The 26,033-nt window shown below is 46.8% G+C and overlaps 1 protein-coding gene across 4 annotated transcripts; it reads right to left on the bottom strand.

Annotated features, from left to right (window-relative positions):
• Positions 1–341: 341 nt before the first annotated feature.
• Positions 342–25,396, bottom strand: LOC105898818 (TOM1-like protein 2). Of its 4 annotated transcripts, XM_031570379.1 has the most exons (16): positions 25,293–25,396; positions 17,667–17,751; positions 16,411–16,489; positions 15,614–15,763; positions 14,986–15,120; positions 14,253–14,438; positions 12,999–13,115; positions 12,376–12,509; positions 11,911–11,953; positions 9,827–10,097; positions 9,289–9,418; positions 8,506–8,581; positions 6,733–6,798; positions 4,248–4,307; positions 3,522–3,555; positions 342–3,389 (listed from the first exon to the last, which is right to left on the bottom strand). In XM_031570379.1, the coding sequence occupies exons 1-16, from the start codon at positions 25,342–25,344 to the stop codon at positions 3,235–3,237; spliced, it is 1,773 nt and encodes a 590-aa protein (XP_031426239.1). In that variant the 5' UTR covers positions 25,345–25,396; the 3' UTR covers positions 342–3,234. The 4 variants fall into 4 exon arrangements, with proteins under 4 accessions (XP_031426239.1, XP_031426251.1, XP_031426247.1 ...); XM_031570391.1 differs by lacking the exon at positions 6,733–6,798; XM_031570387.1 differs by lacking the exon at positions 4,248–4,307.
• Between the last annotated feature and the right edge of the window lie 637 nt (positions 25,397–26,033).

Genomic DNA, 26,033 nt, shown 5'->3' on the forward strand with positions numbered 1-26,033 from the left:
AATGCAGACTGGACAGGTTTTGGTCATCTAAAAATATCTTTATTTATTTCTGTATAAAAATTATTTAAAAACGGGTTAGGCCTACATCTAAGTCCTTAAAAGTAGTCAGGACAAGAATGAACAGATAAGCCTTAAGGTTATTGTGTTGTGTGTATGGTGTGGTAATGTTCAGGCCTAATTTGACCAGCATGTGCTGTCCTAGACACATGACAACTAGGAGATTCATGCAATATTGCTCCATATTGCATCAGACACTCATGGCCACCTACCATGGAAGTGACACTGACATTCCCCCTCTCCCCCACAATCTCCACATGCATACACACACAGACTAGTCGCGGTCACACATTGCTAGTGTTTTATTAGAGTTAAGTATGGGTCAGACAGTTGAAAGTCTCACTTAGGCAATAGCGTCCATTTGTATGGGTCTTACACAAATCTCAACACTTCTAAGTAATGTCAGGGCCTCAGATGTCAACACAGCATTTCAGAACCTTCTGGAATCCCACATTAAAGCCTTACATGACATTTTTTTTTCATGTAACATTCGTTTGCAGTAATTTTGAAAGTTACACTGAACACACTTGCAACGTTGAGGTACATCTGTAAGCACACACACACATACATACACCCCACCCCCCCCAAAAAAACATACACCGATAACGCACGCACACAGATTCAGCAATTAATGGGTAGGTGAAATTGACCGGAAAGAAAGGGTTCATGATCCTCTCATTCCCCCACACCTCGTCCAAAGAGACCTTAGTATTGGGAAACTGCCTTGTTTTAAAGAAACAATTTACAGAGAGCCTATTCAGCTTTAAGTGTATGCTCACATGACTAAAATCACAGAACAAAACAAATTAGATCAGCCATGACTACAAAAAAATACTTTCATTAAAATAATCTGACACATTAAAACATGAATCCATAGGACAAACGATTTAACACATTAGGATTTGATGTCACATCTGTAACATCATTAGTAAATACTAAATATGTGATTGCCACTTCAGCCACAAGCAGATATTATCAGATACAATACGGTACTTAGTTATAAGTATCCTTCCTTTACAATGTATAAATTGTTTAAAATAGTTTTTAAGCTGCTGCTGGTCAGTGTTAAATGTAATCCTACAATAAATACAATGTCACTAAAGAGCAGTGTAAAGTTGGACTGATCACAGGATGCTTCTTTTAAAAGGTACATCTATGACACCTTCTTACAGTTATGAGGAGTTACACATACCTCCATACTGGGCACTAGCACAGCTAAGCTCAACTATGACTGTTAACTGCTCTTTGTTGTTCAGGTAAGACTCTGGTTGTCACTAATTGTATTCAACATAATTGTTCATAAATCAAACTATGGTCATATGAGAAGGTTAACATAATTGACCCCATTCTAGAGAAGCACTCCGGCTGAGCAAAACTTTGGGATTCATAGAAGGAGAGGAATTGGAATAGGGGGTGCGGGGAACACTCACCCCTGTGGTTAGGAATCACTTGCATCGTCTTGCATTGCATACCACAAAATCACATGGAAATCAAACATCAAAAGGACACATACTAGAGTAACCAATTACTGCAGTTAGCAACAGTTCAGCGTATTATACATGATTTCTATGTATATACATTTGTAACGTATACATATTGATACAAATTTTACAGTAACCATTAAGCCATGAAGTCAGTCAAAACCATGTTCAGACTATATAAGTGAAATTTATAAAATAAATTCAGTGCTAGCTAGATTTTTTTATTTTTGTCTATAGTCTCAGTCATTGATGTTATGTCTAGTCTCTTATTTCAGTTAAACTAATGTGAACTAGATTCAGACTGCCCCTGTAAATGTTTGTTTTAGATGATTTGGAACGGAGCTGGAATGAGGGGACAAGTCGGAAAATCAAAGTGCAATCAAAAGTTATCAATGTTGCTTGTCCCTTGAATTCGAAACATCACACCGTAATATCACACAACTCTAGAGCAACGTCTCTATCATTGTCAAATGTGCATAAGACTTCTCTTTAGATCTGTAGGGGGTAGGAAGGGGTAGGAAACGCAGTAAGACATTCATGGAATCTTGGATTCTCAACCTGGCTTGTCGACTTTTACCTTTTGTCGTCAAGGCGACTGAGGCCAAAGTGAAAGTCAGGGCATTTTGTTCTGCTAGATTCTACATGATTTTGTGGCATCTGACAGAAAAAAATGTATGTTATGTCTCTGACTCCGGTTATGTCTCCGGTGAACTGCATGATTCCCCCACTGTGTCCCTATTCTGAGAGCTAAGCTAATTCAGTCCAGACTCTTTGGTCAGTTTTTTTTTTGTTAGTTTTTATAAGTAAGGACCCTGTCCATCTGTGGAGTTGTCCACTGAATGCACGAGAGGGGCACGCAGCGAGAGTGACAGGATGTCTCTGAAAGTAACTTTCAAGCCCCTACCGCTCATTCCCTTTTTAGAAGTGCCAACAGTTGGCTCTATTCTGACATAACAGCGTGACCAAATAGGGAGGCACAGGTTCAGCCACGTCTCATGACAGTGAGAAGAAAGACAGACAGACAGACAGAAAGAGAGAAGACAGAGATTGACAGAAGGGGCAGAAGGAATGTTAGGAGGATACAGGAAAAAAAGATTAAGATTAAACCAATTTCAACATTATCTTGGTGGGGCAAAGACCAGGAATGGATGCCATATTCAGTCCATAGGTCATCATGATCAGACATTAGTGCAAGTAATTGTAAGAGACATAAATAATACTCATCAAACAGGGAATCTGTTACCATTTCAAAAATCCTGCCTCTTTCCCAGAGGAAGCGTTCATCTGGGACAGCCTGAGTCTCAAGAGGGATTCTCTGACGCTACCGACTGGGGAAGCAGAGTTAGGATGTTAGGTCGAACGGGAGCTCCACACGGCCATCTCTCTCTCACACAGTGTTAAGTGCTTTGCTTCATCTCTCGTCTCGTCGCAACATGGAGACCAGAGGTGGAGGTGACGGGGTGCATGTGCTTGGAACGACTGAGAACACTTGCGGATGACTGAGGCAAGCGCGGACGGTGGCGGCGGCCTGCATCGTGCAGAAGACTGGGGGTAGCGACTGACAGCGGATGCGTGTGCTGAGGGAGAGCTGAGGTCTGTCCATGACTGCAGCACAGACAGAGAGAGGAGGTGGGGTGAGGGCAGGGCAGGGCAGGAGCAGAGAGGAGGAGAGAGAGAGAGGGTGGGCAAAAGGTCTCTACAAAGCGAACAGGGCGTCCTCCGTCCTCTCCGCCTTCCTGCGGCCTGTGCTGCTGCTGCTGGCACTGATTGGGGGGCTGGGCTCTTCACTCGGGACACACGGTAGGGGCGTGTCTGCCACCTTGGCCCTCTCCTCCAGGAACTTGTCGAACTCTGCGGAGGTTGGAACACAGGGAGAGGGAGAGAACGATCACATGCTGTTATTTTGAGATAAGAGGGCAGAGGAAAACATTATTGAAAAAGCTCCAGCCATGGAGTGAGTGTGTGTCTCTCCCCGAGTCCTACCTTCACTCGTCACCCCTTCCTCCTTGTCACCTTTCTGTGTGCAGAGAGAAAAGAGATAGACTGTTATTCGGTTGTTTTGATCGTCTGCATCGCAAGAAGAAGAAGAAAAAAATAGCAGAACGTAAGTTCGGAGTGTTGCCTCCAAAACCCATACATCCTCGTCTCCTTCAACGTGATCGCAACACTCCGGTCACCTACCACTCCCACTGACCACAAGCACAGGTCAGTGTCTGGCTGTGGCAGGAACACTGGCGTTTCACTCTGGACAGAAGCACAACTGGGAAAGACCTCGGGCTGGGCACTGGCTGTGCATGAGCTAAGGTTTACTCTGACCACTACATCCACACTCATTCTGTCCGGCGTTCTCTCCTTGTCCGTGTGGATGTCTTTTCTCAGAGATCACACAAAGTCCAATGCACCACCTGCCCTTACAATGGGACACCCCTGAATCCATTGCAAAAGTCTTTTAACCTGATCAAACAGTGTGTTAGTATACTAGCATGAGGCAGCATGAGGAGCAATGGAACGATGCCCGGTTAAAGCAGAGAAACGATGATTGACTTAAAAAGAATTGGATGGGAAATGTTTTGAATGGACAAGAAAATAAAGAGCTTAAAGTGGTTAATCTGTGAGATGGGTGTGAAATGGTGTGTTGTCATGGTGAAATAGAGGGGGGAAAAAAAGAGAGAGAATGAATAAAATCAAGGGGAAAAAAAAGAGTCTCACCACATCAGCACAGAGCCACTCCTCTATGTCATCCATGACAGAGGACTGCGAGACGGGAATCTAAGGAGCAAAGCACCATGGACAAGCCCCGCAGGCCGGAGAAAGCCACAAGAATATAAACGACAAAACAACAACAACAAGAAGAACAACGACCCCAAAAAAAGACAACAACAGAACACAACAGAAACACAAAAAAAGAGGAGGGGGGGGGGGAAATATCACCAGAATGTCTTGAGAAGAGAGCAATGACAACAAAAACCAGAACCAAATAAAAACAGTTTGAAAGAGTAAAACCGTACACTCAAACCACACACATACATAGACACACGTACGCACATGCACACACACGTACACACACACACACACACACACACACACACACAAACATCACTGTCATGAGCCGATATGTCATGCAAAGGCTGTGAAGATGCGAGAGGCAAGGAAAATGGCTGCGGAGTAGTTCTGAGGGTGAGTGTTTGTTTCTGTGTCTGTCTGCGCACACAAAGAATGACCGCCAGACAGACAGACAGAGTGTGTGTGTGGGTGGGAAAAAGAGAGATGGCAGTGGAGATTGTGTGTGTTTGAGAGCAGGTGCATGAAATGCAGCCAAATGCAGCCAAAAGGGGTCTTATTACACAGATCACCTGAGCTTTGAAGACAGAGGGAAACGTGATCGTGATCGTAAGGGATGAGATCTGCCATGAGGTTTCTATGTGGACCGCTAATTGATGCTCATTTCAAAACTCAGTGAGGCCGGTCCTGCTGATTAAATGTTGTAGCTGGCCAAACGACTTGTGCCTAATGACCAGATAGAGAGACCTGGGCTCATCAGGGGGATGGATGACCACCAAGCCCGTCGATTTGACTGGGTTGCTACACAGCCAAGTTTGAGGTACTTCACCGGAGATTTATGGAATGTCTAAAGTGTTCAAATATTTGACATCATGGGTATTTTCTGAACAGTTATAGTCCAACAAACACTGCAAACACCCAACTCACACAAAACTAACATGCGCAGAAACAAAAATGTAAATATGTGCAAAAGTTTGCTGTGCATTCCTTGAAAAGAAGGCATGGTGCTGTCCCAAATCAAATGTTCATGGAATACAATCACAGTCAACTGTTATGGACTAACAACTAGATTATGTTGTTAATGGCACTCAAATTATGGTAATGAATTATGTTAGAACATGACACTATTCTACATTTACTATTCCAGTAAGTCAGTTTCAAATGTTAACTTCTGGACCAGTGATGGAGGATGATCTCCTGCTACACAACAAAAACATGTATTTTTTTAGTTTTTAAACACAGTAATGTGAACCTGACTGGAATATGCCTAATATGATGTAAAAATGTGTGCAAAAACTCTCCATCTCAATCAAAATGAACCGAAGCAGAAACAGCCTCTATAGCATCAGGTGAACTGAACCCAGCTCACTGTGTCCTTCACTAAATGGGAAGTTGCCCAGTTGTGTGTCAGGAGTCTCCACACCAATCAGAGATGAGGTCACAGAGTTTCCATGACACCCTTAGGAGTTAGTGGGAACCGTTAGCTGTTCGTGTAGTTTCGGGTTTGATGTTTCACTCGAGTTACTTTATTACTTTATTACTACGTGAAAATCCCAGCTTGTCCCGGGAGAACAAGTGAGCCTTTGCGTTGTTCACATGGTGGAGAGGTGAGGATGGGTCCCTGCCCCGACAGTACAAGGAAGGGACAGCGCAGCACGTCACGTCACACAAGAGAGCCAGAGGAAATGTCTTTCGTAGTTTATCTCCGTGATGCTTTGAAGCGACTGAAGCTAACGACAGAATGGAATGTAACCAAAAAAGCATCTTCAGTGTCAGCAATGAGATAACATGCAAACTTTAATACAGGACTTGTGTTAAAAGCAACACACTGTATGTAACGCGCTTTTGACTGCTCTGGCATGTCTCAATATCTGACTGGACAACATAAAGACAACCTTAACAGCACTCAAAAGTCATTGAATTGGTTCTCAGAGTATTGCAGGATTTCCAGAACTGGTTTCCACAACCAGCATCGTACTGCACTTGAGGTAGCACGGAACACTACACCAAAAACCCTCAGACTACCATCTGCCGCAGTATTTCCCTATGCACTGCTAAGATCTGCGGCGCCTGGTATAGAGTGACGGCTCTGGGCCTGGTTAAGAGGCTCTCCTCTGGTGTCCTCCCTGGAGCTTGCCTGGCTCTGCGGCTGGCTATGGGCTCTCCCCTGTGGGCCGCACGGACGTGCTGCTCGCCGTGCCACTGGCACTCTGGATCAGGCCTACACAGACTCTCCCTTGTACTGCCACTGGGGTGGGGGCGGGGGCTGGTGGAGGTGGAGGTGGAGGTGGTGGTGGTGATGATGATGATGATGGGAGGTGGTCAGGGAGGGCTTAGGGTAATTGACACGGAGGGGTGGGGGGTCTGGAGGAGGGTAGAGGTTGGGGTGGGGGGTTACTGGTGAAACTCTCACCATTCCTTGGGTGATGAGCCAGCTGTCTATGGGCTCCAGCTGTGCGCTATCATCATTATCCCTCAGCTGAATCAACAACAGAGAACACCTTACACACATGAGAGAGACTACACATACACACACACCCTCTCCAACAGTCCTGTGGCACAACATACAGCGTCTCTTAGGCAAGGACATAGCCTTTATCTCCATGACTGCACAAAGGAAAAAACTATTTCAAATAAGAGGGGCAGTGTTAAAGGCATCAAATCAGGCTAGCAGTACAGAGACAGAACGAGTGAGCTGATGTTTAAAACTGATGCAATTCAACCTTTGATACGTGGGGTGGATACTGTACCAGCGAGCTGTCAACCTGGCATGGACTTCAGGAGCCTCGAACGGGGCACATGCCATCAGAAACCACCAGACTGGTCACTTGGCACAGTGCACGAGTATTGTCCTTGTAAATGTGCAGCCGTGTGTGTGTGTGTGTGTGTGTGTGTGTTCTAAGAGTTCATATCTCCAAAAGGTTGTTCTATGTGAGAGTGTCTGAGTCTCTGTTTACTGTGGCTATTCATAGACTCTGTACTGTCCTCACCACACCAACTATACATTGCTTCCATTTCTCCTGTTACATTACATGGGCTTCCAAGGAAGATATTCTGTCTGTAATAAACAAAAGCTGAATTCTACTCATCTGGGTTCTGTATTATGCCAGTCTTGCTCATCTGGGTTCTGTATAAGGCTAGTCTTGCTCATCTGGGTTCTGTATTATGCCAGTCTTGCTCATCTGGGTTCTGTATTAGGCTAGTCTTGCTCATCTGGGTTCTGTATTAGGCTAGTCTTGCTCATCTGGGTTCTGTATTAGGCTAGTCTTGCTCATCTGGGTTCTGTATTAGGCTAGTCTTGCTCATCTGGGTTCTGTATTAGGCCAGTCTTGCAGCATCCACTTTTAATTTCATGGTTTGATATCAGTTTGCGTAAGCAGGGTTTCAACACAGGCTTAAACGCCTGCCAATATTTCTGAGACTTTTGACACATGACTGGTCAATGTTATATATTAGAGGTATAAAACATAGATATAAAAACAGACTTTGGAATATCTTCCTAATCAATTTCCAAATCACTACCACGAAATCATCGGTGGCTCAATGAGGAACAACTTTCAACCAATGGGCTGCCAGTCTCTAGGCTGCCTGGACTGCACTGAACAGCTATTCCTAGCAAGAGTAAACACAAGGGCAGAGGGCCAACACCTGCATTACTCAATGGAGTCTGGCTCAGAAGAGGTCACACTAGATGACCCTGGGTCCCATCAAGCAAATATTTGATTTAAACTATGACCGTGAAGATCAAATAAACCCTAGCGCTTCGTGGATGATGGCATACTCTGAGCTGAGAAACGATTGTCTAAACGGCAGCTGGAGATATATAGAGGCTTGGAAAAGCAAGACCAAGACATTGAAGTAAAGAGGACAGGGCCAGGCAATGATGAATTTTCCATGAGTTGAAGAGCGATTCTTGTGTTTTGAGTATTTTAGACTGGGCATCTGCCAGAGCCATGCTGGATCGAAAGACTTAGGAGCTTAAACCGTTTACAACCTCTTGGGCTAAGAGAAGTTAGCTACAGCTTGAGTTTGTATGTGGAATCAGAAGTCAGTTCACAGCAAGGACCGTCACATGCAGAGAACCCCACCCCCCCAAACCACTGGCGTCGGAACCATAGGTACACCATACGGACAGCAGAGTGCCCATCCAGACACTACATATCCCAGCATGCATTCCTGAACTCACCCCAGCTGTGTTCTGCTGTCTGATGTCCAGGGCAGAGGCCAGGCCTCCAAGCGCCTGGGGATCTTCATACGTCATGCTGCAGAGGAGAGCGAGGAAGGGGTCAGAATGGCACAGTCAGTCAGGGAACCGGTGATTGGTTCCATATATATCAGCCGACAAAAAAAAAACGATCATAATAAACAGTGGCAAACTAGGAAGTACTGAGCTGTTTTTTTCCAATGGGTTGCAACTGCTGCGTCTGTTGAATCTTAAGCTTAGCTTCCTCTTATTAAACAAACGCTGTACAGTGGAGTGACAGCCAAAACTTCACGTGAGAAATGGTTGGCCTATGTGCCTTACAAATAAACAACATTGAAGCTCTCAGAGCCAATGACACGGGCGAAAGAGGGAAACATCGATGTCTCCATATATTCTGCTCCGGTCATTTTGAGTACTGAGATCAGAAACTGGATGTCCACAGGAGGATTAAGCACGACATGCCACTGCTGTAGGCTCTGATCTGCACTACTGAAAGACAGGGGTCGAGGAGGAGCAGTGAAAGACAGGAGTCGAGGAGGAGCAGTGAAAGACAGGGGTCGAGGAGGAGGAGCAGTGAAAGACAGGGGTCGAGGAGGAGGAGCAGTGGAAGACAGGGGTCGAGGAGGAGGAGCAGTGGAAGACAGGGGTCGAGGAGGAGCAGTGAAAGACAGGGGTCGAGGAGGAGCAGTGAAAGACAGGGGTCGAGGAGGAGCAGTGAAAGACAGGGGTCGAGGAGGAGCAGTGGACGCTGGTGGAGGCTCCTACTTTTTGCGCTGCTCTGCCAGGGAGCTGCCTCTGGTGTGGGCGAACATGTCAAAGTCATCATGCTGCTGGGGGGGCGCGCCCCCGCTGGAGAGAGAGCACAGGGTCCCACTCACACTGCCTGAGCCCATGTCTACAGAGAGAGAGAGAGAGAGGGGGAGGGAGGGAGAGGGAGAGGGAGAGGGAGAGAGAGAGAGTAATTAAAATGGGGAACAGGTATGAAAAATGTCAATCACAAAACCTCCACAGCAGGTCCATATATGATCATCCACCTACAGATCAGGACGCTGAAGCACCTAACAGCAGATCTCGTGAGGATAGATCTAGGCTTCTTTGAGTAGGACAGAACCACCAACCAAAACGAGCTTTTATGTCTGCCATCACATATTCATTGGTGCAGCAGAGAGGATGTGTTTGGGTGTAAATGGGCCTGTGTCTGTCTGTGTGTAAATACAAAAATGGAGTGTTTCCGTGCATGCGTGTCGGAGTCTGCATGTGTAGGTGGACAATCTACCAGTGGAGTCCCTGTGGCCTGCCCTACCTAGTCCAGCCAGCTGTGTGGTCAGGGCTGCGGGGGAGGCGGCGTTGGCCGTGGCGGCTGCGGCAGCAGCAACAACAGGAGGAGCAGAAGGAGGAGCCGCGGCAGCAACAACAGGAGGAGGAGCAAGAGGAGCCGCGGCAGCAGCAACATGAGGAGGAGATGCCGGTGTGGGGCTGGAGGAGTGGGAGGCGCCACTGGGACGAGGACTGACCACCGCAGGGGAGCCTGGACCCAGATCTATGAGGTTGTCCTCGTTGGCTTCATTAAGCATCTGAGGAAACACACACACACACACACACAAAAACACAGTGAAATCCTCTGTGGTGTGATGATTTTGGGCTCCCACCAACAGAATAATCCAGAATATTTTGGAGAAAGCACAAAACTGGTAGGAAGAACAAAAGACGAGAAGCCATCGCTCAATATAAATAGACAAATAACAAACATCAGAGAGATTAAAGGGACAGCTTTGATGATACCGTGGGTGTAGAAAAGAGAGGGAGAAAGGAAGAGAGAGAGAGCGAGAGAGAGAGGGAGCGAGGGAGGACTACAGAAACAGACAGACAGAAACAGGGCTTGGGATGTGATCAGAGTCTCGCTGAATCAAACACATGTGCACACAGTCACGTCACGTAACACTGCAGAGTCTGAGGGTTGGACTGCTGGGGTCTGTGGGTTGGACTGCTGGGGTCTGTGGGTTGGACTGCTGGGGTCTGTGGGTTGGGCTGCTAGGGTCTGAGGGTTGGACTGCTGGGGTCTGAGGGGTGGACTGCTGGGGTCTGAGGGGTGGACTGCTGGGGTCTGAGGGGTGGACTGCTGGGGTCTGAGGGGTGGACTGCTGGGGTCTGAGGGTTGGACTGAGGGGTCTGAGGGTTACACAAGGAGATGCGCCTGCTCTCTACCACTGACCCGTGGGAACTCTGGAGGGGTCTGAGGGTCAAACAGCAGCGTGTGGGGGAATGGACACTACAGGACAGAAGCATTAGCAAGGGGGGAACCAGCCTTGACACACACGCACGCACGCGCACGCGCCCACACACACGGAGGGGGGACGTCCATATGTGCACAGGCCCTGTTGTAGCTGATGATTCCCTCCCTCCCTCCCCCCTCCCTCCTACACACACACACACACACACACACACACACACACACACACACACACACACACACACACACACACACACACACACACACACACACACACACACACACACACACACACACACACACACACACACACACACACACGGGGCTTTCATACTTGCCTCTGCTAGCTGGCCAGATGGATGGGGAAAAAAATGAAAGCGGCACAAGAAAACAAAAAGGTATAACAAGAGAAGACATGCTGAATCTAGAGAATGCAACAGCAGAACATGCACGACACAATATTCACAAGATCAGCTGCTGTCTCGCCGATGAGAAGTCACACATTTATCAAGCAGGAAAGGAAAAGCAAGTCTGCACTTAGCGCAGAGGCTTGAGATTTGCTGAGAAGCATAATTCTCAACCCAGGAGGCTCAACTTATCAGCATGAATGAGAAGCAGAAGACTTTCAGCAGGATTTTCTTAAACATTATGAGCCTGATCATGTTATGGAAAGTCAAGGCCTCTCAGAGAAGTGATAAGAATGTGTGCTCGAAGGGTAACCAGAGGAGGGGGAGGAGAAGGAGGAGGAGGAGGAGGCACAGTCAATATTGATGTTTGATTGAGTACAGAATAATGATTCATGGTGGTAGAATTGCCCAATCTTGCGGGCTCTGCCTGAACACACACTGTTAAGACACACCACTTACTGAACAATGGACGCTAATCAGAAAAGACGGAGCACAGAAACAGACCAGCATAGCATGAACAGCACCCAACAGTTACAATCTACACCATAGATTCGTCATGTTTGTCTACGAACCTGTTTCCCTAATGGCATGACTTATTACCTCCTTCTTCCTTTACACAAGTTCAGGTTCGGGACACAAATGTTGGCCTGGTGTGTGTAAGTGAAGTGCTTTTGCGTGTGACCATGAAAAAGATAAGTATATGTGTATGTGTATGTCAAGTGTGTGTCCGCTGAGGTGTGTGCAACTTACCCCATTTTTCTGAGCAGCTCGACCAGACCGGTACCTCTCATACCTGAGGATGAACAAAGACACATGTTCCTTTAGGAGCGCCATCAGAGCAGTGAGGATGCTTTGAAAATGGTGGGGTTGATCAAAGTGGACTTGAGATACAAGGTAGAATTGTTTCGACATGAGGGTGAACCTTCCAGGAAATAACTGGCTGATGCTCTCGTAACAGAGGCAGTTTACAGTCTGACAAGGACAATATGTGAAACAATCAGTGATTTTCTGTTTGAAACTGTGTAAGTGAGCATTTTAAAGATTTGAATTCCCTTAGAAGTGGTGACTATTTGCATGTTACATAATAACAAAGACTATCAGTCAGTGTGTAGACACACATACATCAGGGGCTGGCTAGGTGACATTTGCAGGGGCCACTACTAAAATACTGGCGTGAGATGAAAGGTGTGCGCAGAGAAGAACGTCATTCATCACCTCTCATAGCGCAGGAAGATGTTGTTGAGGTCGTCGTTAACGTGCAGCAGCTCCTCGGTCACCTCTTCATTGGCCACGCGAGCGATGAGCTCCATGATCCTGTGCTGCATGTTCCTGCAGGTCCGGTTCAGCTCCTGTATGTATGTGGACACGTGGACACACACACACACACACACACACACACACACAAACACACACAAACACAATTACATCTTGAACATTTCCCCTACATTCCCATTTCCCTGAAGGCTTGTATGCTGAGCTCTGACCAAAAAAATAAAGTCACATGGGAATGACATGCAGGTGCAGTGCACCTAGTCAGTCCATCACTGCCTGTCTGGACTGGACTGCCAAGACTAGTGCTATGGCTCCCCCTGCTGGTGGAAGTATGCTCAACACCCACAGATGCAAACCAGTGAAGGAAAAGGAATGAAAGATCAGTGGAACAGAAAATCAATCCGAGAGAGACACAGGGAGTGAGATGTGTGACCAGGAGGTCACAGAGAGAGAGAAAGGCATGAGGTGAGCAGCAGAGAGGAGAAAAACAGGTGTGGAGACACACACACACACACACACACACACACACACACGGAGGGAGAGGCTGCGAGGATTGTGAAAAACACCTGGAGCAGCTCGAGGTCAGATGCCTCCTCATGTCCTGGCACCATCTCCGTCAACATTTCTGACATCACTTTGGCGTTGCCACGGACAACGTCCAGCTCGCTGCGCAGCCTGGCAACCTGAAGGCAGACAGACACATGAAGAGAGACGCTGAGAGACAGACAGGGAACCCGTCTTCAGCACACCATCATACAAATCAGCCTTAAACATCGAAAGGAGAAATCTTTCTAATATGTAATCACACATGTGCACGACAAAGGCCAAATGTGGCATCTGACAAAGACAACGTGGACAGACATGAACAGAGAGCCCTGCTGACAGCGGTGAAGAGAGTGTTTATGAGCACTTATGCACGAGCATCGAATACACCTAGTGCATAAGAGTGTGACAAACTGCTGCAGGACTGTAATGGACATTAACATATTCTGGAAGGCACTTTGGGCTACTGCCAGAAAGGTGCTCTATAAAATAAAATGCATTATTTCATTATTATAAAGTAACTTGACACTCCCAATGAATGAGTGAGTGAGTGAGTGAGTGAGTGAGTGAGTGACGAAGTGAAATATTCACCGTCACTTTAAATAGCGCAGAAAATCATTGGGGAAATTGTTTGGGTTTTATGTGAGTGCTTGATGAACGGTTTGACCAGGGTGCAATGGAAGCAACGGAAACAATGGAAGCTTACCTGCAGCATAACCAGCGCTGGCCAAAGGCGCGTGCTTGTGAACAGGACTTCCTTATTCCGGCAGGAGCGCCAAACAATGGACTGTTCCATTTTAGACAGGGGTGTTTTGGTTTAGATAGGATAATATCCTTATAGCTGGCTGCCAGAAGCTAAATTGATATGTTTGCGCATGTGGTGATGCGAGATTTAAATGGTTGTATGTTTCATACATGTTTAATATGTTAAAGTATTGTCTGTTTAGATAATTGATTTGTGATTGATGGTTAACTCCTGGGAGGAGGAGTTAACCATCCAGGGAATGGCAGGGGAGTTGAGTTCGGACCTCTGACTTGAGAGGATGCCTAGTGCTTTTGTTAAATTAAGCCATAACTGCTAGTCAGTGTAATTAAGTATCTGTTTGTTTGTTTTGACAAAGTTAAATGTTAAATGTTCGTATTGTCTGTCAACTGCCGGCAGCTTAATAAATCTGCACCTTTTGGACTACTTAAAACATTCTCCTGGTTACTGCCTCTGCCGCTCAACAACCTACTTCACAGAGTGAGTGAGTGAGTTCCCAGTAAGTGTGCGGTACCTGTTCTGGGTTGGCTGAGATGGGGCCCTGGATGGAGGGGATGGTGGGGATGTGAGTGGGGGAGGTGGCGGCCGAGCCCTGGCCCGGTGTGGCCGCTCTGGGAGGGGGCTGGGAGGTCACGCTGGGCTGCTGGGCCACGGTGGGGGCTCGGTACTTGAGCAGGGCTGGGTCCACCTCTGGAACACCCTGCAGACACAGAGCCGAGAGCAGAGAAGAGAGAAGAGAGAGCAGAGAGCAGAGAAGAGAGAGAAGAGAGCAGAGAGAAGAGAGAAGAGAGAAGAGAGCAGAAGAGAGAAGAGAGCAGAGAGAAGAGAGCAGAGAAGAGAGCAGAGAAGAGAGCAGAGAGAAGAGAGAAGAGAGCAGAGAGAAGAGAGAAGAGAGAAGAGAGCAGAGAGAAGAGAGCAGAGAAGAGAGCAGAGAAGAGAGCAGAGAGAAGAGAGAAGAGAGAAGAGAGAAGAGAGCAGAGAAGAGCGCAGAGAGAAGAGAGCAGAGAGCAGAGAGAAGAGAGAGAACACAACATACATCCAACATCAATCCTCCATGTTTACTCTGTTCCTGAATGGACATATCATACTTATACTTACACATACTACATACATGTGTAAATGCACACTCAAGCCGCAGAGGCTGGTAAATGACTGAGTGGCCAGGGAAGATAAGCAGTGGTGCAAGGTGTCATGGCTACAGTGTCTGACGTGTAAAGCGTGGAAGTGTGCATTCAGCGAGCGCTCACCCGCTGCGGTGTGTGTATGGGTGACAGGGCGTCCAGGTCGGCCATGGGGAACTCGATGCCTTTCCTCTTCAGCTCCTCGTAGATGTGAACCACGCCGGTCAGGTCTGGACTGCTCCTGAAGGCATCTGCCCACGCCTGCCCAACACATGCTCAACATTAGACTAACACCCCCTCTCATGGGCACACGAACACACACACACACACAAACTCACACTCACACTCATTAGGATTGCTTGTTCGTTCACTGAAACACCCAGAGGCATACTCATAGATGTATTGTAATACACTCTCACTGACACACACACACACACACACACACACACACACACACACACACACACACAGGCCCAAGCATGATAACACTCCTGTGGACAGCTTCACACTCTCACTCCAAGGCTGTCTGCTCCAGATAACAACTTCCTAATGACAGGGCGAGCACGGGAAACAGAAAACAGATGAGAGGAGCGGAGGAGAGCTAACAGAGGCCAAGGAATGAAGAGACAAAGAGTATGAAGAGAAAGAGTGAGATGGAGAGAATAGCAAGAAGAAAAGAGGGGAAAAGTGGCTCCATCCTCCACTGCCTCACTCACTCGCTCCCTCTCCTCCATCTCTCCTCTCTGTCGCTCACCTGGATAAGAGCCAGCACCTTGTCCTGGACTATGGTGGGGGGGTTGGACTTGGGGGAGATGATTTTCACCAGCACGCCGTCTATGAAGTCCCTGTTGGCCACCAGCACGTGGAAGCGATGGCCACAGTTCTTCACACAGGTCTCTAGGACCTGGGGGACGCAAGTATCAGAGACAGACAGAATAAGACAGGGGTGGGGGTTGAGATGCAGCGCCTCAGTGTGTTTAAACACAACACTTCATCAGAACAGCTCAGATCAATGCCCATTCTAACAGCCCAGAATATCAAAGACATTGTGTCTATGGGTGTGTGTGTGTGTGTGTGTGTGTGTGTGTGTGTGTGTGTGTGTGTGTGTTGCAAGATGACTTGAATCAAAGGAAATCAGAACCACTTTGTGTGAAGCTTAAAAAAAGTCAAAGCCTGTTGAACATGTGACAGCGCTTAGGCAAGTGTGCTATGCACAACCCATTAGCACAGCGCTCCCAGCCTCAAACGGCGCTAAAACGCCTCTGTCATCTGAGCATTCCCACATCCACAATCCCTAGGGACTGTGCTTTTCATTTTAGAAGGAGTAAATTGGAGGTTTTTAAAGCGCCATGTCAGCCAGAGTCTATGCATACTGCACTAATAGATTCCCACTTGTTCACAGATCAACTGACAACACTCTCCATGAAAGAAAGGTTATGCTAACGTAAAATAAAAGACAGCAATTGTGGATTTGGGCATGCTAGCGGGTCTTTACGTGCGCTGGGTTGTTTCATGAATTGTGACATTCCGTGGAAGGGGTGTGTAAATCACCGTTAAGGCCAACATCACTTCTCGGAAGTTCCTGTTTCCGTTCAGCCTCTTCTTCACCGCTCGGAGGGCGTCTTTGGGCCTACGCAGGGGCAGAGAATAGCCGCAAGAAAGCAATTAACCTTCAGAAAGCGCCACCAACCCACAGCTAAGGCTCCGCTCACATATGTACGGCAACTGTGTGGGTTTGTAATGACGAGCAATTGAGAAGGGATTACACTGTGGATGGACTGCAAACAATACGACACAATGCCAATGATATGGGTAGATAATCATGAGTGAAAACATGGCTCAGCACACCCCTTGTCTTTGATGGGCAAGGACGTCATGAGTCAAATGCAAGCCGGAGCCACTTATAAAACAGTCACCGCCACACAGCATATTTCTAGCGTGATGATATTAGCAGGCACCTCGGCTTAACCAAGTTAACGGTTTATTTTCGGCTTCTTAAGAGGATTAAGCCCACATGTGAGGGCCAGAGGACTGATCTAGCCAAGGAACATTTTTGGGATTCTCTGCAGCTTCCCACCTTTTTAAAGGATAATGGCCAGGGCCAGACAGCAGCTGACCTGCTAGCCAACAATACAACACGGCCTTGTGTTCTCTGGAGCCAAGCAGAACAGAACCAGGTCTGTGTGTGCGTGTGCGTGTGCGTGTGTGATGTGTGTGAGAAAGAAAGAAAGAAAGAAAGAAAGAAAGAGAGAATGAGATAAGGGGAGGGTTAGAGAGTTTTGTGTGAAAGAAAAAAAAGAGGAGATGGAGATGTATGTGTGTGTGTGTGTGTGTGTGTGTGTGTGTGTGTGTGTGTGTGTATGTATGAGAGAGAGAGAGGAAATTAGGTGAGGGGAGAGTGAGCGAGATTTTGTGTGGAAAGAGTAGAAATGGAGAGTGGTTGGTGTGTGTGTGTGTCTGTGTGTCTGTGTGTGTCTGTGTGTGTCTGTGTGTGTCTGTGTGTGTCTGTGTGTGTCTGTGTGAGTGAGTGAGATAGAGAGCGTGCCCTGAGGGGAAGCCCAAGCACTGATGTGTTTTATCCCATGAGACACCTGTCTGCTGAGACCCCTGTGGCAAAATACATTACAGCTAGAGAGACTGCAGAACCAGGCCTACCTACCTCATTTGTCAGACACACACACACACTTCCCTCTTTCACTAACATACACACTCTCTCACACACTTAGTCATATCAACACTGTCCATTCCTGACTCTGTGCTTCCCTCGCCCAACTGCTCTTCTCCACTAAGACTGCCATGTTACTCACCCGTCCTCGGTCTCGTTGATGATGTCACAGATCTCCATGTTGAGCGCCCAGTCTTCGCCCTGCAGGGAGCCATCTGTGCCCTTTTCTGGAGACAGACACAAGCACAGCCCACATGACATATAGCACTGTAGCCATGACACATCCACAGCCCACATGACATATAGCACTGTAGCCATGACACATCCACAGCACACATGACATATAGCACTGTAGCCATGACAACTTACAGGAGACAGACACAACCACAGCCCACATGACATATAGCACTGTAGCCATGACACAACCACAGCACACATGACATATAGCACTGTAGCCATGACACCTTTGACACAACCACAGCACACATGACATATAGCACTGTAGCCATGACACCGTACAGACACAAGCACACATGACATATAGCACTGTAGCCATGACACTTTACAGAAGGCTGACAAAACTCTGAGGGGGCTTTCATTTCCAAAACTCCAGGAGCTCCAGACTGGACAGACTCGAACGGGCACGTTTTGTTGCCACTCCATAGGGGGCAGAGGGGAGCTGCTGACCTGCAGGGCATGGGGCTGTTCTGTCAGCTGCTTCAGTGGAGCTTCAGTGGAGCTTCTCCTGCTTAGCTCAGTGGACAGGCTTCCATCATGCCATCGGTCGGTGTTAGTGCTGTGCTCTGTGTGAAGTTTGTTGCCATTATGCAGTGTTTCGGAACATGTGTGTGTGTGTGTGTGTGTACGTGTGTGTGTGTGTGTGTGTGTGTGTACGTGTGTGTGTGTGTGTGTGTGTGTGTGTGTGTGTGTACACGTGTGTGTGTGTGTGTACGTGTGTGTGTACATGTGTGTGTGTGTAGAGCACATAAGAGCACTGGAGCATGTGTGGTGTGTGCAATGCACTGCTGTGAGTCGGAGACCACATCTCAAGCCAACCTGAACCTAAAATCGTTCCTCGTACAATACTACTGTGTGTAAAAGGGTGTGTTTTTGTGTGTGTAGGGGAGGACAGGCTTTGTATGCTGGGCATTGACACAAACGGCTTCTTGTGTTCTGAGGCGCGTGGGGAGCGCTGTTCTGGCTCAGGCCTTCATTCATTTGCTCTGATATCATTCAGAGGAGAAAGAAAGAACCAGAAGAACCAGCTCAGCCAACCTTTGAACTCAACTCAACAGAGAACCTTGTGTGTGTGTGTGTGTTTCCTTCCTCTTTCTCTCTCCATCCCTCTAACTGACAGGCCCTCTACCACTCTCTATTCCTCACACTGCTGGGTGACATGAAGCCATAAAGCCACCCAGCACCACGCAAGTGCCCTCTGCCTTAGAACATCAGAGGGAGAACCTCTGCCTTAGAACATCAGAGGGAGAACCTCTGCCAAAGAACCGGCCAAAGAAGAGGTGCCCTGGGGAGCTGAGGCCGGTCGGCAGCCTGTTTCTTGTCTGAGTGCAGACAACTTCCTGCTGAGTCACTCAGGCCAGGGAGGGTTGATGGGCAGGGCAGTTCTGGGTGGTGAAGGCCATGGGAGTCTAAGCCAAACTTCAATCAGGCCTGCCTGGCTGCCTGGCAGGTTGCCTGCCACTGCCACTGCTGTCCAATAACACTATTGAACAGTGCTGCTGCTAAATAGGTCTTGCAAGCTGGTCAAACTAACTCAGTGGCTGTCCTGAAAACCACCCGGAGACATTTGTGGTGGTGATGGGGAAAGGATTGTCCCGAGTTGACTGATTGTCTGACCCAATTGACTGTCTACCACTAAGTGGCTCAGTTCAGTGCTGCTCACTGGAACTGCCGTGGGGCTAAATCTCCCAACAGTGACTCCTCAGCCGCTTTCATTCATGAACTTAGTAAACACACATTTTTGGAAATATGTATTTAGAAAAAAACAAATAGCCTAAATGAGGTTGATTACATTACAGGCCTATTTTGAGAGTTTACAACTACACACCTAAAGCCATTGTGACATGTCTTTTTTCCCCTTGTGATTCCAAGCAAGTGAGAATGCACCATTATATAGCAGGTTTCTGACTGCACAGAGATACAAAGGGCATTGCTTTAGGTTAGTTGCTTTCTTGATTATGGCGTGTGTCCATGTGTGTATTTATGTTTCTATGTGTCTTTATTTCGTGAAGGTTTTGTTTTTTCAATCCCTGCTTACTTCCCTAGATGGGGTAGCTAGCCTTGGTAGGGTTGTGATATGTGTGTGTGTGTGTGTGTGTGTGTGTGTGTGTGTGTGTGTGTGTGTGTGTGTGTGTGTGTGTAGCTCTGCAGAGATGGGAGTTTTCCCGTGCAGTGCAGTGACGCAGACACCCAGTGACTCACTTGAGAAAGTGTCATCCCCACAGAGAGCTACCCCCTGCCTCTGTACACAGCCAGCCTCCATGTTTAAGCTGCAGCAGATGCAGCAGATGCAGCAGATGCAGCCCAGGCCAGGCTGAGGGGCTTAATAAACATGCAGAGCTCCAGCAGCCTGGACTCAGAGGTCTCAGATTGCCCAGGGTGCAGGCCTGAGGCTCAGTGCTGACCTCAATATTTCTCCCACAACAAACTTCTGCAGCCATTTTAGGTAATGATCTTGTTAGCCGGACCAGCCTGTTCCATGAGCGTGCCCAGCAGGGATGGCAAGCGCGGCTGGTCCACATGGTGGGTCTTCAAAGGCACATCGCGCACACTTTCTGGCTCCAACTTTCTGCTTCCAATCCACTTGGAACTTAAACCCATGAAAACTAATATGAAATAAAAACGGAATAAACCACGAGGTTCAAGTCATGTTTCTGAGACCACATTACAGAGCCTGTGCCTCAGACATATCTTTCTTTCTTTTTTTGGGCAAGCTGAATGTCTGATGCAAAATCTTCACTCATCACTCTTCCCACCCGAAGCACTCTGCCATCTCAGACATCAGAAGCGTTGGGGTGTCATGAGGTGAGGCTGCCAGAGGGAATGGCATGCTCTTAATGACTGAATCTCACTTCCAAAAGCAATCTGAACCAGACCAGGATTACGGCCTCTTGTGTGAAACCAGCGCAGCCCCAATTATGGCCAAGAGATCTCATTCCCCAGGGGCTTTGGCTTCAATCAGCAGAGGACCCTCCGCCTGGCTGAGGGCTGACCTCTCCTCTCCTCTCCCCTGCCTCTCCTCTTTCATCCGCTCTCTCCCCCGCAGACAAGAAACCCATCTGAGCCAGCTGGAAGCAAAGCCCAGTAAACCCCCCCACCCCCCGCTCCGGAGACACAGTCGAGAGGTGGGTTTCACAACCCCAACAAAACAACATTATCATGTCGGTGCCACAATACCATTTTATTAGGATATTAAGAATTTCTGATACACTGGATAGTGGAGTAAGATATAGGCCACTGCGATATATTGGGAATCGTTAACCTTTTTATTGCTAATCATTTTATCGGTTTCAGAGTCAGATTTCAGATTTGTGCCCGATAGTGGACTTTACAAGCAACTGATTGATCTTATTACTAGGCTACAAATAGGTTAGGAGCCCATTTGATACTGCAAATTGAATAATAAACGGCCGACATTGGCATTGATACAATACAATCTGCTACAATACTTGATACCAAACTCTGCCCATTCGCCCTCCCCCACCTGCCACTCCTAGAATGGGCCTCATAATTACAGTGTTCACCCATGTTTTGACTGAAAAAGACATCAGACACAGTGTGCAACAGTCTGATTTGTCTGCCATCACACTGCTCTCACTGGACCAGCCTCAGTCCAAATAAGGATTAATCCATGAGCTGCAATCACCTCTGAACATGGCCTTCCACACTCAAGAACATACACATAGCCAAGAACACAGAAAGTAAAAGACTAGGGACACTAAGAGGCCTGAACATTCAGGCAGCAGCACTGCTCAAAGACTTTTTTTAAGATTTCAGTGAACTTCTGTAAAGTGTGCCCGAGAGACTTCCTGATCAGGGCCAGAGTCAATGTTTCAGCACCACGGAGAGCGGAGGTCCCCTGCAGAGCAGGCCCTGTTTCAGGTTCACCCCGTCTCAGGTTCACATATTCTCCTCTCAGCACAGAGTTGGTCTAACCTCTTTACTCTCGATCACACAGTACACAAGGTAGCTCTAAACCTAGTTGAGTCATTCTCTTAAGGAAGGGTGGAACATGGCTATAAACACACCCTCCAATCCTTTTCTCCAACACCCCTTACGCAGAATGCTGAGAGGGCTGAAACAGCAAATGTGGCCGAGCTAGTGTGTGCCAAGGCCAGTTGCATTTCCATTGTCACTTCTGGGGCGTGCCTCCTCAGGCTTCCTCGAGGCTAGCAGCCAGGGGCTTTTGGCCCGCCTATTATCCTTGGGCCAAGCAGATGGCTGTTTTATTGCCATCAAATTGAGATTGGATAATCATTAATCATAATATATTGCAAGGAACGATTAGGGTGTTATGCTAGCCCATGGTGTGCTGTAAACATCGGCTAGGTTACTTTTTAAATAACTTGCTAAATAGCTTGCTATGATTTCTAACAGCAATCTATGACTATGCCATTAGCTGGCTTATGTTAAAGCCATGTCTTGAGACTACTGTGATATGGATAGCTCCATTAACTTTTATGACAGTTTTAAGCAATAGGAGGTGTCTGACGAGTCTGTTTACATTATGAAGGATACACTTTATTTGAGTGTGAACTGTACATTCAATCAAGCAATATCAGCAAACAAACAGTCACTTCGGTTTCCATTATATTCCTTTCCTTAACTTATTCTTCGTAGATACCTAGCATGCAGACTTTATCGCATTATACCTCAATTTAGACTTCCCACTTGCTTGTGAAATGGGTGGGATGGGTGATGTTTACACCAAGGCGGCATGTTATGGGCAAATTTAAGGGCAATAGCACAGCCCGATAGTAGAAACACAGATGGTCTTTAGTGGATGAACCATCATGATCAACTCGTTGGTTTCATGGTCAAAGTGTTTCCTCCAAATAGGGAGTCAAAAGAGCAGAACCACATAAAAGAGGGAATTCATTTAACTCATTTAACATAAAAGAGGAAATTTCCATTTCTGATATCCCATCAAACAGGGTATTGTTCCATTTTGGTAGCAAAAAACTTGATTGTCCCTGGACGTTGGGCTATCGATTTTGCGAGCCCTGAAATATCACACGGGATTGAGGAGGAGGAGGAGGAGGAGGTTCACAGGTTCAGCTCCTCAGCTATAGAATGAAGAGCATTAAGACTTAACCAGCCACTGCCACTGGGATTTCTCCAGTAATCGGTTTGAAGTGGATTTAAGAGCAAACACAAGGAGAGTAAGCAGGAGCGTGGGAGCAGGAGTGAGAAAAGGAGAACAAACTGGAAGACAAGAAGCAAAGCCAGTGAGAAAGAAAAATACAAAAAGGAGAGCTGTGTAAGAGGAAGGGAAAGAAAGAAAAGTGTGTGTGTAGGAAAGATACAGAAAGTGACAAGAGAGAAGTGAGTGAGAGCGAGAGAAAGAGGCACAACCAATCCCACAGGGAGCAGAGGATATTGTGCTACGTGGTGCCGTAACGTGAATGGGAGTGGGAGGCCGTGCCATCCTCTGCCAGTGACGCCTGCCAAGCTGCAGGCTGTGCCCATGACAGCTCCATCAGAGGGCATTCCTCCAGACCGCACCAGTCTAGGCCATACTGGGCACCTCTGACTGAGGTGTTTTAAGTCTCTTAAAACCCTACTTGTGTCTGTGCTGGCAGGTGCACAATCATACACCCCATCCTTCCCTTAATCCCCTACAAGGTAAAGACCAGGCTAAAGAATAATCCTGTTTAAAACATAAACATAACAATCTCACACGTGCACTCAGGAAGCGTTTCACTCATCGGCACTTGCAGTGAAAACCAGATAGCATTGGCTGTTTGTTCCTGTTTCCCATTATTGTGCCGTGGCCATGACTCAAGAATCAGACAACACACCAGCACAAACATCAAAGAGTTTCTCTGGGGTCAAGTCAGGAGAGAGTTCTAGCTCAAACAAACCTTTCATGGGTTAAGTAAACAGCCCACTTTACAAGGGAAACTCATCAGCCTAGCTGGATGAAGGGCCCTCTCATAGTCCCTCTCAGCGAAGTCAGAGGCCTGCATGCCACTGCCATCTGGGTCAACAGCAGGCAATGCTGGATTCAAACTCGACAGAGAACATCACCACTGCTGCCTGCAGGAGATGGACTTTGTTCCCTGATGGCTTTGGATCTTTGGGTGGTCTGCTTTCCTGAGTTTGAGTGACGGAGTTGAAAGGTTTTGTGGGTTTAAGAGCACATAATGCACATTCTGTCCCAGAATAAGAAGAACAACAGAATAATTGAAAGACCGCATGCTATCTGGAGTGGAAAACTCTGGAATTTTAGTTGTGCTATACTGAATAAGAAGCTTAGTCTATATCTAGACAGTCTCAACTTTCCGATTACTGTGAGACTAGGCTTAAGGCCAGTGTAGAGTAAGAAGCCTGTGCATCCTCGGCTGACTGTGGATGCACAGTTATATCAGAGTTGTATACAGTAGTCATCTAAATTATCAGTGGATGTTAAACAAAACTGCTGGCTAAATCAACATAGGCAAAAAGAAGGCTGCAAGCCAAACTGATTTTGACAGTGAGCGATGCACACTGAAACAGCTCGTTCACTGTACACTGTGGCAAAGCCACCAAGTCTCATTAATCTGGAAGATAAATAAGGTTGCCTACAGAGGATCTCTCAAACACTGACTTCATTGTCAGTGCTTATCCGGGCTGTGGTACACATCAAGTAATGAAACCTTTAACCAGTAACTACTTACAATGTGAGTCCCGGTAAGGAATGTATGAGAGAACAGCACCATCTCGTTAATTTGAGTAAATGACGCACCCCTTGGCATGGTGCTTTTGGCTTTTGACAGGAAACCACCCTTGTGTTCGTAAACACAGTAAACTCTAGGCAATCTCCAAAACACAAAGTCACATTAACGCAGAGGCTTCGGGGGGAAAAGGACAATAGCTTGTCAGAGATGAAACTACCGACTTGGCCCTAGCGTACCGTCCAGCAGCGATTACTTTACATCCGCCTTGTTGAGCTGACAAATAGAGGTGAAGTTGCTCAAGTGTCGGAGAAGTATATAACGTCTATGACGAGTTCAATTGTCTTCATTTATCAGATGGGTCTTAAGTGATGTCTAGTTTGCTTGCCCCAGCTATTAACCAATCGAGCTACCAAGCTAGTGTGCATATCGTACAGCTACTGAGAAGATGTAGCGAACCAATTACGTTATCGTTAGCTTCTGGTAACGATTAGGCTCCTTGAAAAGGCTAAAGAACGACCTATCTGTCTGGCTAGCAACACACTTCGAAATAAAGCGTCTTGCACAACATATACAAAGTACCACTTTTTGTGTCAATCAACACCACACCTGCACATCTGAACAACTTACTGACAAGCTGTCAAGAAATTCTTCACTGCTAGCTTGCTAACTGAACGGTCAGCTGCTGTATCAAACGACTATTATGCTAGCTATTGATGGCTAGTTAGCCAAAATGCTAACAGGATGTGGGCTACACAATTCTAAAATATGGTTGAAATGATCTGTGAATCAGCACACAGAGCGGGTATACAATTAACCTACAATTGTGGGAATTGTATAGCTACACCACTATTTGTAAACAACTCAGTACTTACCAATGCACTGCCCAACCGGAGTGCTGTACGGATTCCCCAGCAAGAACTCCATCTTGATGACAACAAACAGTCAGTACAGACTGAGTGAAGCTGGGAGACAGCGCGATACGAAGACCCGCCTATGAAACGGTTTCATTGGAAAATACGTGACAGTCTTAAACTTGAATGGACAGTTCAAACGTCGATAAAGCTGTCGTCAATGAACATCGTAAACTGTGGTCAATTAACTTATTTTCCAAAGATTCTGTAGCTATTTGCAGGTGACATTTCACGTGTTCAATATCTTGTTAAATGCATTTTCGATCATGAGTAGTCAATCTTTACAGTATATAGGCCTATGTATGATGAGTACGCTCATAACCTTGCATTTAGTTGGGCATTTTCCTTTCATCAAGTTATTACATAATAAATGTCACTGAAAAGGCTCTAAAAGAGATGACAACGTGTGTTGACATTTCAACCCCTGCGCAAAGGAGGCCTACCACCAAAGTTGGATCACAAAGGTATTTTTTTTAATACAATGCTACTGAAATAATTGTCAAAACAAAACATACAAATTCTCCTCTAGAAAACACGAGTTTCTCTTATGACTGAAGAGAAGTAATTTCCTTCTTTATTCAGGTGCATGCCTCTGTCTGTCTCTGCGAGTATAGATCAGACAAAAATCTGAGCGTCCTGCGAACTCAGCCAGACTACTCCAGTAGCCGTCTTGTTGCTACGCAACGATTTGTGCGTCCTTCT

This window comes from Clupea harengus, chromosome 1 (genome assembly GCF_900700415.2).
Source record: "Clupea harengus chromosome 1, Ch_v2.0.2, whole genome shotgun sequence".
Classification (NCBI taxonomy): Eukaryota; Metazoa; Chordata; class Actinopteri; order Clupeiformes; family Clupeidae; genus Clupea; species Clupea harengus.